At 46.6% G+C, this 12,764-nt stretch overlaps 1 protein-coding gene across 8 annotated transcripts in view; it reads right to left on the bottom strand.

Moving 5' to 3' along the window:
- vta1 (vesicle (multivesicular body) trafficking 1) overlaps positions 1-12,764 on the bottom strand; it is a 71,883-nt gene that overhangs the window by 25,961 nt on the left and 33,158 nt on the right. For all 8 annotated transcript variants that reach the window (XM_079255579.1, XM_079255580.1, XM_079255581.1 and 5 more), the window contains one exon: positions 2,575-2,820. In XM_079255579.1, the coding sequence (XP_079111705.1) occupies positions 2,575-2,820 (246 nt within the window). The remainder of the gene's footprint in view (positions 1-2,574; positions 2,821-12,764) is intronic.

Raw genomic sequence — 12,764 nt, 5'->3', positions numbered from 1 at the left:
GGGAATCACACTCCTCAGCCTCCCTGGTAAGGTCTATTCAGGGATCCTGGAGAGGAGGGTCCGCCGGATAGTTGAATCCCGGATTGAGGAGGAGCAGTGTGGTTTTCGTCCTGGTCGCGGAACAGTGGACCAGCTCTATACCCTCTTTGGGGTCCTGGAGGGGGCATGGGAGTTTGCCCAACCAGTCTACATGTGTTTTGTGGACCTGGAGAAGGCATTTGACCGTTTCCCCTGGGGGATCCTGTGGGGGGTACTCCGGGAGTATGGGGTACCGGACCCCCTTGTAAGGGCTGTCCGGTCCCTGTACGACAGGTGTCAGAGCTTGGTCCGCATTGCCGGTAGTAAGTCGGATCCGTTTCCGGTGAGGGTTGGACTCCGCCAAGGCTGCCCTTTATCGCCGATTCTGTTCATAACTTGTATGGACAGAATTTCTAGGCGCAGCCGAGCTGTTGAGGGGATCCGGCTTGGTGGCCTCAGGATTGGGTCCCTGCTTTTTGCGGATGACGTGGTCCTGTTGGCTTCATCTGGTCGCGATCTCCAGCTCTCGCTTGAGCGATTCGCGGCAGAGTGTGAAGCGGCTGGGATGAGAATCAGCACCTCCAAATCTGAGACCACGGTCCTCAGCTGGAATAGTGTGGATTGCCCTCTCCGGGTCGGGAGTCAGGTCCTGCCTCAAGTGGAGGAGTTTAAATATCTCGGGGTCTTGTTCACAAGTGAGGGAAAGATGGAGCGCGAGATCGACAGACGGATCGGTGCGGCGTCTGCAGTAATGCGGACTCTGCGCCGGTCTGTCGTGGTGAAGAAGGAGCTGAGCCAGAAGGCGAAGCTCTCGATTTACCAGTCGATCTACGTTCCTACCCTCACCTATGGTCATGAGCTGTGGGTCGTGACCGAAAGAACCAGATCTCGTATACAGGCGGCTGAAATGGGTTTCCTCCGCAGGGTGGCCGGGCTCTCCCTTAGAGATAGGGTGAGGAGCTCGGTCATCCGGGAGGAGATCAGAGTAGAGCCGCTGCTCCTCCGCATCGAGAGGAACCAGTTGAGGTGGCTCGGGCATCTGGTCAGGATGCCTCCTGGACCTCCCTGGTGAGGTGTTCCAGGCACGTCCCTCTGGGAGGAGACCCCGGGGAAGACCCAGGACACGCTGGAGGGATTATATCTCTCGGCTGGCCTGGGAACGCCTCGGGATCCCCCCCGCAGAGTTGGCAAATGTGGCTGGGGAGAGGGAAGTCTGGGCTTCCCTGCTTAGGCTGCTGCCCCCGCGACCCGACCCCGGATAAGCGGCAGAAGATGGATGGATGGATGGATGGACATGAGACTGTTTGATTGGAGTCCTTCCCACAGCTGGAGGTCTGCTACCCATCCCGCCTCTCACACCTACTGACCAGGTCATTGCTAATGTGGTGGGAAGCTAAATCTCGTAGCAAGATCTCAGTCAGTCGGCAGTTTTGGGGGGTTTTGTGAATCAGGTTTTTAGGAAAATCTTACAGGTCTTGAGCACCGAAACAAGGATGCATTCTTTTAAAATATATCTGTCCTGAACGCTGAACTGGTCTGAGCTAAACTGGTCTGAGCTAAACTGGTCTGAGCTAAACTGGTCTGAGCTGAACTGGTCTGAGCTAAACTGGTCTTAGCTAAACTGGTCTGAGCTGAACTGGTCTGAGCTGAACTGGTCTGAGCTAAACTGGTCTGAGCTAAACTGGTCTGACCTGAACGCTAAACTGGTCTGAGCTGAACTGGTCTGAGCTGAACTGGTCTGAGCTGAACTGGTCTGAGCTAAACTGGTCTGAGCTAAACTGGTCTGACCTGAACGCTGAACTGGTCTGAGCTGAACTGGTCTGAGCTGAACTGGTCTGAGCTGAACTGGTCTGACCTGAACGCTGAACTGGTCTGAGCTAAACTGGTCTGAGCTAAACTGGTGTGAGCTGAACTGGTCTGAGCTGAACTGGTCTGAGCTGAACTGGTCTGAGCTAAACTGGTCTGAGCTGAACTGGTCTGACCTGAACGCTGAACTGGTCTGAGCTAAACTGGTCTGAGCTGAACTGGTTTGGAAAGTCCGCTAGCGTCATGGCTAATGAGAAACGGCAGCTAGCTTTTAGCCTCCAACATGGCGGTGAGAAACATGGCCGGACGTGGGACTGAGGTCGCAGCGTTTAATGGAACGGCGGCTCTTGGTTAACTGGCTGATTACTGGACTTTTTGTGTGTTTGGGAGTCTCCTCCTCCTCAAGGAGACAAAAGCACTTTGTGTTTTTATGGATTAACTCTGATATGAATCTGTAAATAGAGTCCAGTTTCTGACGTTGAAGAGGAGTTTGTTATTTAGGACCTCTCCGACACACAACAGTCCCTTTACACCACATACTTATTCCAAACAAAGTAAGCAAGGCTCCTGCTGGACATGGCAGCTTGTGATTCGCATCGAGCCGCCACCCGACACCGACAGCATTCGTCCATAAACAGGGAAACTGAATTTCTGGCAGGGTGGTACCAAAACTCAGCCTGCGTCAGACTTTTTACAACTAATCACAACATATTTCCCCTTTCTGCGCCACCGTTGGTTTCTGTCTCGTACCTGAAGGTGGCGGCAGCTCCGCGGGCGTGTTGGCCGGTGCGTGGGCCCCTGGCGGGATCTGGATGTTGTTGTAGTTTGTGGCTGGGGGGCCTGATGGAGCTAAGCCTGGAGTGAAGCCAATCCCCGGAGTGGGACCTGGAACTAAGCTCTGGTCCTGGCCGTCGAAGGACTGTGGAGCAGGACCCCCCCTGAAGGAGCCACCATGAGAGGGACCCTGGCCGGAGAAACCTTCAGCTCCAAACTCGTCTGAGAGACAGAAAACACACTTTTAGCTTCAAATTTGCCCTTAAAAACAAATGAAAACACAACAGGACAGATTGGAGAGCTCTGATAGGGTCAGAGGGACATGGTTTTGTTGGACTGGTCTCCATCAGGACACTGCTTTGATACCAAGCCATTAAAGTGGGTTAATTAACCTCTGGAGGGTAAAGTGTCCAGCTTTACACACTGCAACTCCTACACACTCCGCTTCACACACCCAGCAACAGAAAGACTATTGTCTCCCAGCAGCTCTGGTCCCACTTTCCATGGGCTGGGAGGAGGACGTGTTGAGCAAGAGGAAAGGAATGGATGGAGGGTGGGGGTAGGGGGGCCGGGGCGAGGAAACTACTTCCACTGCAGAGTGAACATAAAGGATGTGTTCAGTGACCCAGTTGTCAGGGAAATTTGAATCACAGCAACATGTTGCATTTCCTGGAGCTTCTCTGAAACTTTCCGGCTTGTTCGCCAGTCCAACAACTTTGTCGTCATGGAGTTATTTTGGGAAGTTTTCATTATACAGCTAGAATGAGGGAGCCTTGGTCTCCTGCCTGACGCGGAGCAGAGACATGGATAACAGCAACAGGGAACTTAGCAGGCAGAATCCCGCAGGTCATGGAGGATCGTCATTCAAACGGAGTCGTTTGTCACAGCTGATTGTCCGCAGTAACACTAGCGTACGCTATCTGGGGGGTCGGGACTCAAGACGTTTGTTTACCACTGAACTGGAGAACATCAGAAAGTAAAAATGTTTCTTCAAGATTCACCTTCAGTTTGTTTTTATCTGTTAGCAGATTCTCAGCATTTAATATGAAAAGGTTTATTTTAGATTTAGATTCAGATCAGGAACCAGATCCAGGATTTGTTTTAGTTAACCTGCGGGATGAAGATGTCACGATTCCAGATGTTCTTCAGGTAGACCTGCATCCTGCCTGCTGATTACTGGGACAGACACCATCTCTGCAAGCCTGGACCGGACGGAGCAGCAAATAAACGAACGGACGAATGAATGAAAGGACAAATGAATGGAAGAAATAACAGACAGACAAACGAACAAAAGGAACAGATGGAATAACGAACAAAAGGAAGAACGAACAAACGACAAATGAAAGGACAAATGAACAGACGGACAGACGAAAGGACAAACAAATAAAAGGACGAATGACGGACTAACGAACGAACGGACAGACGGATGAACGAAAGGACAAACAAAGAAAGGAATGCACGAAATAACAAACAGACGAAAAGACGAATGAACGGACGGAGGAAGAGACAGATGGACGGACGAATGGACAAACGAACAAAAGAACAAATTATGGACTAACAAACGAACGGACAAACAAAGAAATGAACGAACAAAATAAAAAGACGAACGAACAAAAGGAACAGATGGAATAATGAATGAAAGGAAAAACGAACCAACAAACGAAAGGACAAATGAACGGATTGAGGAAGAGACAGACGGACAAAACAAATAAAAGGACGAATGACGGACGAACGAACGGACAGACGGATGAACAAAAGGACGAACAAAGAAAGGAATGCACGAAATAACAAACAGACGAACGAACAAACAAACGAAAGGTCGAATGAACAGACGGAAGAACAAACGGACAAACATACAAAGAACGAACATCCTGTCCAGCATCTCTTCAGGCATTATTTGAACATACGTACTGAAGTTTAACACCTACTCCGAATATTTCATCCGAATAATTTATACAGCAACATTTTCATCTGATTATTGTCAAGTCAACGAAATCTTCATATCAGTGGTGAAATTCTGCCCAACAATTTTATTTAGTTTTATTTGGTCAAACTGATTTTTTTTCCTAACATTCGTATCCAACAGATACAGAATGGACCAATCAGAGAAGGTGTACTGCAGCGTCACCAGAGCCGGTCTCGAGCTATGGCACCACCGCCTCGCCACCGCCGCCTCGCCACCGCCGCCTCGCCAAGGCCGCCTCGCCAAGGCCGCCTCGCCAAGGCCGCCTCGCCACCACCACTACATTCAGACTTTGTACCACCAACTTTGCGCGTCTGTTGGCTTATTTTTCTCGGCTTCTTTAAGCTAGCAGCTAGCTAGACGTCCTGAAGTCCTAAACCAGTCGTGGTCCAGGATCTGAAGCTGGACCGTGGACCTGGACCGAACAAGTTCTCTTCTCTTCTGCCACCTGATGAGTTTGTTAGAATCGTCATTTATTTGTAATTTCGCATCAAACTTTGTGTGCGTCGGCAAAAACATTGATGTTTCACTTCTGAATTTTGTCTTGGTTCTTCACTTCGATCCCGGCGAGTAAACACCTTAGATGTTGACGATTCACCTGAGATCAGACTGTAAACCAAGCTTTAATCAACACAGCTGAGTCCTTTAGTCGTTAGATGTTACAGTAAAACTTACAAGTAGCTAGCCCTGTGGTGACGCCCCCTATGGCCGTGGGGGGTGGGGGGGTGAATCGATCCCCAAGCAGCACGAAGCCAGATGAGTTTTATACCTGCTTTCAGGTAAGAGACAGTAATACGGGGGTTGGGGTGAGGGGAATGTGTGTTACGAGGTGTGTTTTCATAATGCCGTTATAAACCCTGTTGTGTGAAGGTTTGGATTTAAATTGTTGTTTAATGTGAAGCACTTTGTATAAAAAGCTCTAAAAATACATTTTGATTTGATTTGTTTTGATTGAAGCAGCTGGAAGCAGAAGCTGCAGCTCATCATCGCTGCTTTGTTTGGATCTGTGGAAGTAAAACCCAGCGGTGCCATCCCATTGCCATTGAATAAAGCCACGCCCACAGCGGGTCGGTTGCATTTATGCTGACTGGTACCAGCAGGACCAGAGAGATGGAAAGGCCAAATGATGCCTGGAGGCTTCGATCCGGTCCAGATGTGAGCTGTAGATCCTCTGACCTCAGACACATGTGATCAGAGATTCAGCTTACATCCAAAACATATTTAGTCCCAAATGAGCCAAATGGCAACGTTTCTGACGTTCTGAGAGATTTGGGACCAATGTCCCAACTAGAACTTACCTCCTAACTGCAGGTTTGTGTAGCTGGGGGTCCTCCGCTATCTGTACATGTTTATTACCATCCGTAATCAGAACAAACAGAACGTTTTTATTCCTGTTGTGAAGTAGGATCTGACAAAGCTGCGACCTGTGATCCTCTACGAAGCTTCGGAGCTTCACCAACACTGACTTTTTAATTGAATTGTCTTCATTTTCCGGTGTGATGAGCACTGGGAGCACCGCTGAGTGAGGTAAAGAGACAGAAATAACAGCTGACAGGGTGTATGAAGGCTCACTGGATCAACAAGCTTTAACAACTTAATGAAAGACTAAATATTTCAGCTGCAGTGCGAGTCGTGGGACTAATGCCCGTCTGCCCTGCAGTGATGACGGCCAGGCTCTAATTCGGTGTCAAATACAGCGCGAGTCTGCAGCTTTCATCTGTCCAAACATCTCTGGCTGTGCAGAAATGTTGTCTTTGTGTTAGCGTGCTGCTGAGAGAGGCAAAGTCTGCAGCTCACGTTCACCACAGCCAGACGCTTTTCCCGCCTTTTCAAGACGCCTTGCAGGCGGAACGGGACTTTGGTTTGTTGCATAACAGTTTGGTTTGTTTAATATCCTGCCTTCATCCCGTCTCTCTGCTGGCTCGTCTTCCTCGGAGATCTGTAAGCAGATTATTACTGGAGCTTCTGGGAGCAGAACGCGCTGAAAAGGCTTCTAATTCTATTAATCGCTCTCTTTGTTTCTATTCACTGTCTTTGTTGAAATGAATCCATTTTAACTTGTTTCCACTCGAACCTCTTTGTATTGATCAGTCTCCTTCTTCCAAAGCTGAAATAATCTTCACATATTGAGACCTAGGAAAAGAGCCCAAACCTCTGCCAAGGTTCTGGATCCAAACGGTGATCCGGATCACCACCAACATTAAATCACTTCTTCCTTTTCACATTTACAACAACTCCTAAAAATTTAATTAAAATCCATCCATAACTTTTCTACTTATCTTGAACACAAACAGAGAAACGTTGGTAAAGCGTAACGTCCTTACGTAACGGGGGTCGTAAAGAGAGGTGAAGACGACCAGGGTCTCTCAAAGGTCTGCTTTAGGCAATGTATGGAGCTGATTCTGGTAAAAAATGTCCGAAGTGCAAAAGTTGATCTTTACGCTGATATTACTGTCATTTATCTCTGAGAGGAAACTTTGTTGCTGGCAGTGAAATGTTTGCAAATGGCTTTCAGGGAAACTGAAGCTGAGTTTTTAGTTTCATTTGACAGTAATTCCACCTTTAGACCTCTCGCTGAGAATCTGGCCAAACAGCTAAAAGTAAGGCTGGCTTCTGTTTCAGACGAGTCCGGCTCGCTGCTGCAACCTGTTGCTGCGGCAACATGTTGCTGCAACCTGTTGCTGCAACCTGCTGCTGCAACATGTTGCTGCAAGCTGTTGCTGCTGCAAGCTGTTGCTGCTGCAACCTGTTGCTGCAACCTGCTGATGCTGCAACCTGCTGCTGCAAGCTGTTGCTGCAACCTGTTGCTGCTGCAACCTGCTGCTGCTGCAACATGTTGCTGCTGCAAGCTGTTGCTGCTGCAAGCTGTTGCTGCTGCAACCTGCTGCTGCTGCAACCTGTTGCTGCAACCTGTTGCTGCTGCAACCTGCTGCTGCTGCTGCAAGATGTTGCTGCTGCAAGCTGCTGCTGCAACCTGTTGCTGCAACCTGTTGCTGCTGCAACCTGCTGCTGCTGCTGCAAGATGTTGCTGCTGCAAGCTGTTGCTACAAGATGTTGCTGCTGCAACCTGCTGCTGCAACCTGTTGCTGCTGCAACCTGCTGCTGCAACCTGTTGTTGCTGCAACCTGCTGCTGCTGCAACCTGTTGCTGCTGCAACCTGCTGCTGCAACCTGCTGCTGCTGCTGCAAGATGTTGCTGCTGCAAGCTGTTGCTACAACCTGTTGCTGCTGCAACCTGCTGCTGCTGCTGCAAGATGTTGCTGCTGCAACCTGCTGCTGCAAGCTGTTGCTGCAACCTGTTGCTGCTGCAACCTGCTGCTGCTGCTGCAAGATGTTGCTGCTGCAAGCTGTTGCTACAACCTGTTGCTGCTGCAACCTGTTGTTGCAACCTGCTGCTGCTGCAACCTGCTGCTGCTGCAACCTGTTGCTGCTGCAACCTGCTGCTGCTGCAACCTGCTGCTGCTGCAACCTGTTGCTGCAAGCTGTTGCTGCAAACTGTTGCTGCAACCTGTTGCTGCTGCAACCTGCTGCTGCTGCAACCTGCTGCTGCTGCAACCTGTTGCTGCTGCAACCTGCTGCTGCTGCAACCTGTTGCTGCAACCTGTTGCTGCAAGCTGCTGCTGCAAGCTGCTGCTGCAAGCTGCTGCTGCTGCAACCTGTTGCTGCTGCAACCTGCTGCTGCTGCAACCTGCTACTGCTGCAACCTGTTGCTGCAAACTGTTGCTGCAACCTGTTGCTGCTGCAACCTGCTGCTGCTGCAACCTGTTGCTGCTGCAACCTGTTGCTGCTGCAACCTGTTGCTGCTGCAAGCTGTTGCTGCAAACTGTTGCTGCTGCAACCTGTTGCTGCAACCTGTTGCTGCAAGCTGTTGGACGATGTGCCGCTACTGCCTCATTACATATGCTGGATACTACGGCTGTGACGATACGCTTTTGCCCCGATTCGATTCGATTCGAATTTTTTGGGTGCCGGTTTGATTTAAATTGCGATTCTCACAATTCTTCGATTTTGCTGAGTTTTGTTGATTAAAAACAAAAAAAATGTACAAAACTGTTTTTCCTCATCATTTGTCTTGATTTTGATGAGAAAACCAACCCAGTAGTCAGACCATCATTCTGCTGCTATCATGCCCGAGAAGACAAGTTAAAAGATCAATAAAAATGACTAAAAGTTTTTTGTAAACTAATTTTATTTGTTTTGGGGAAAAAAAAAAGATTTTTTAACAAAAAAAAAAAAAAAATCTATTTTAAAATAAAATAAATCTTGATTTTCGATTTTTTTATTAGATTTTCCCACCCCTACTGATACTGTGTCCTATACTACAAACTAAGATGTATTACTGGGAATAAAAGACAAACACCACTGTATGCTACATACCGAGGTTGGTTGGTCTCCCAGTTGCTCCTCGGCTCTTTTACTGGTAAATGTTTCTCTGTATTATTAAACTACTCTCCCCTCAGGGTTTACTCCACGATATGTAGAAAATGTGGGGAATTGCTGCGTACATTTTCTACATTCAGTTGTATTTCCCACCCACTGTGAGGCGCTGTTTCAGGTCCACTGTTATTTGCAATATGAAAAAGGATTTGGAAACATATCCAAAATGTAAATGTTCATTTTTATGTAGATGATACCATCATTTACTGCTATGGTGAAACTTCATTTAAGGCACTAAATTGTTTCCAAACTGTGTTTGGGGAAATTGAACCCAACTCTACCTTTCCACGGCATACACAGCTTTTCTACTTGTTCATGTCTATCCATAAAGATATTATGAGTCTACTCTGTTTGGTTTTACCTGATGTTTAAACCCTTCCCCCAAACTGCGACCGCTGGGTGCAACATGCACCGAGTCAGAAACAGAATGTTCCCTTTTCTTCTAAATGGATGCAGTCCAGCGTCGGACCGTGTTATCCTCCCTCAGCTTAAAACTCTTGTAACAAACATATTGATAGGAGATGCAGGACTGTGCAGGTGCTTATGCATGCACTTTGTTTTAACATTGTTAGGTATAACACGGTGTGTTACTGCTGCCACAATAACCAGCTGCTGATGAAAGATGTTTCTGGAAGCAGGACTGATCAGATATTACTGGGTCCAACCTCTGACTGAAGAGGGAAATATGGAGGAAAATGGCTTTAAGCTTTTCAATTTTATTCCCCATGCAAATGATTAAATATGTTGAGTTCAAACTGCAATTAAATAATGAGCATTTCCCATCTGATGGGCAGTTGGTTAAATCCGAGCTGGTCCTTCAGCTGTAATGTGAAAAGTCAAGATGTTTTCAGCTTCATGCTCCATTTCTCATTTAAAACCAATTTCTCTCTCAGTATTTCTGAATGAGATTTGTGCTGCAGTTCCATCAAGTTTCATGAAATCAAATCCTTTTCCATTCAGAACGCCCCGCCACCTGCTCTGTTTTTGATAAAGAAATCATTTTCTGCTCAAACCAAGTGAGGACGAGGAGTTAAAGGTTTGGAATTTTCCTCCAACTTTCAGAACATCTAAAAACGCTTTTTCATTTTCAAGCCTTGATGCTTCGTTTTCTTCATGACACCGAGGGTAAGCAGCCCGAGCACCACAACAGAAAAGGGGATGAATGATTTAGAAGCAGATTAATGATGAGTTGTTCGTCTGAGAGTTTTATATTCAGCCAGTGTATCACAGGATACATGATGACGGCTGACAGTCTGTCAGATATGGTGAAGTTTTCTCTGCAAATCTGAAGAAGAAGTCAGAAATACAGAAAAGAAGACAGTGGAGCAGATGGAAGATGATGAGTATGAATGAGTTTTAGCTCATTTATAAACATTATTTGTCCGACTTCAGAAAGCAGCCATGTTGAGGCTGAGTCTGGTCTACTTTAGGCAGTTATGGCTCAGTTATGGCACTGGTAAGCCAGTAATGGTCCAGATGTCAGTTAGACCCCTATACTAGATCATGGCAAGGGTCCTGTGGACCAAATATGACCCATATCTGTAGTTTGGTTTGGCCCAAGTATGACCCATATCTGCAGTTTGGTTTGGTCCAAATATGACCCATATCTGCAGTTTGGTTTGGTCCAAATATGACCCATATCTGCAGTTTGGTTTGGCCCAAATATGACCCATATCTGCAGCTTGGTTTGGTCCAAATATGACCCATATGTGCAGTTTGGTTTGGTCTAAATATGACCCATATCTGTAGTTTGGTAGGGTCCAAATATGACCCATATCTGCAGTTTGGTTTGGCCCAAATATGACCCATAACTGTAGTTTGGTTTGGCCCAAATATGACCCATATCTGCAGTTTGGTTTGGTCCAAATATGACCCATATCTGCAGTTTGGTTTGGCCCAAATATGACCCATATCTGCAGCTTGGTTTGGTCCAAATATGACCCATATGTGCAGTTTGGTTTGGTCTAAATATGACCCATATCTGTAGTTTGGTTTGGTCCAAATATGACCCATATCTGCAGTTTGGTTTGGCCCAAATATGACCCATATCTGCAGCTTGGTTTGGTCCAAATATGACCCATATGTGCAGTTTGGTTTGGTCTAAATATGACCCATATCTGTAGTTTGGTTTGGCCCAAATATGACTCATATCTGCAGTTTGGTTTGGTCTAAATATGACCCATATCTGTAGTTTGGTAGGGTCCAAATATGACCCATATCTGCAGTTTGGTTTGGCCCAAATGTGACCCCATATATGGGGTTTGGTCCAAATATGACCCATAACTGCAGTTTGGTTTGGTCCAAATATGACCCATGACTGCAGTTTGGTTTGGTCTAAATATGACCCATATCTGCAGTTTGGTTTGGCCCAAATATGACCCATATCTGCAGTTTGGTATGGTCCAAATATGACCCATATGTGCAGTTTGGTTTGGCCCAAATATGACCCATATCTGCAGCTTGGTTTGGCCCAAATATGACCCATATCTGTAGTTTGGTAGGGTCCAAATATGACCCATAACTGCAGTTTGGTTTGGCCCAAATATGACCCATAACTGCAGTTTGGTTTGGTCTAAATATGACCCATATCTGTAGTTTGGTTTGGCCCAAATATGACCCATATCTGTAGTTTGGTAGGGTCCAAATATGACCCATAACTGCAGTTTGGTTTGGCCCAAATGTGACCCCATATATGGGGTTTGGTCCAAATATGACGCATATCTGCAGTTTGGTTTGGTCCAAATATGACAGATATCTGCAGTTTGGTTTGGTCCAAATATGACCCATATCTGTAGTTTGGTTTGGCCCAAATATGACCCATATCTGCAGTTTGGTTTGGTCCAAATATGACCCATATCTGCAGTTTGGTTTGGCCCAAATATGACCCATATCTGCAGCTTGGTTTGGTCCAAATATGACTCATATCTGTAGTTTGGTAGGGTCCAAATATGACCCATAACTGCAGTTTGGTTTGGCCAAAATGTGACCCCATATATGGGGTTTGGCACAAATATGACTCATATCTGCAGTTTGGTTTGGCCCAAATATGACCCCATATATGGGGTTTGGCCCAAATATGACTCATATCTGCAGTTTGGTTTGGCCCAAATATGACCCATATCTGCAGCTTGGTTTGGTCTAAATATGACCCATAACTGCAGCTTGGTAGGGTCCAAATATGACCCATAACTGCAGTTTGGTTTGGCCCAAATGTGACCCATAACTGCAGTTTGGTTTGGTCCAAATATGATCCGTATCTGTAGTTTGGTATGGCCCAAATATGACCCATAACTGCAGTTTGGTTTGGCCCAAATGTGACCCCATATATGGAGTTTTGTCCAAATATGACCCATATCCGCAGTTTGGTTTGGCCCAAAATGACCCATATCTGTAGTTTGCTTTGGCCCAAATATGACCTATAACTGCAGTTTGGTTTGGCCCAAATGTGACCCCATATATGGAGTTTTGTCCAAATATGACCCATATCCGCAGTTTGGTTTGGCCCAAAATGACCCATATCTGTAGTTTGCTTTGGCCCAAATATGACCCATATCTGCAGTTTGGTTTGGTCTAGATATGACCCATAACTGCAGTTTGGTTTGGTCTAAATATGACCCATAACTGCAGTTTGGTGTGGTGTAAATATGACCCATATCTGCAGTTTGGTTTGGCCCAAATATGACCCATATCTGTAGTTTGGTTTGGCCCAAATATGACCCATAACTGCAGTTTGGTTTGGTCCAAATATGACCCATATCTGTAGTTTG

The sequence above is a fragment of the Telmatherina bonti genome (genome assembly GCF_933228915.1).
Source record: "Telmatherina bonti genome assembly, chromosome: 16".
Taxonomy (NCBI): Eukaryota; Metazoa; Chordata; class Actinopteri; order Atheriniformes; family Telmatherinidae; genus Telmatherina; species Telmatherina bonti.
The sequence above is the reverse complement of the archived record's forward strand: the minus strand, read 5'-3'. Positions and strand labels throughout refer to the sequence as shown.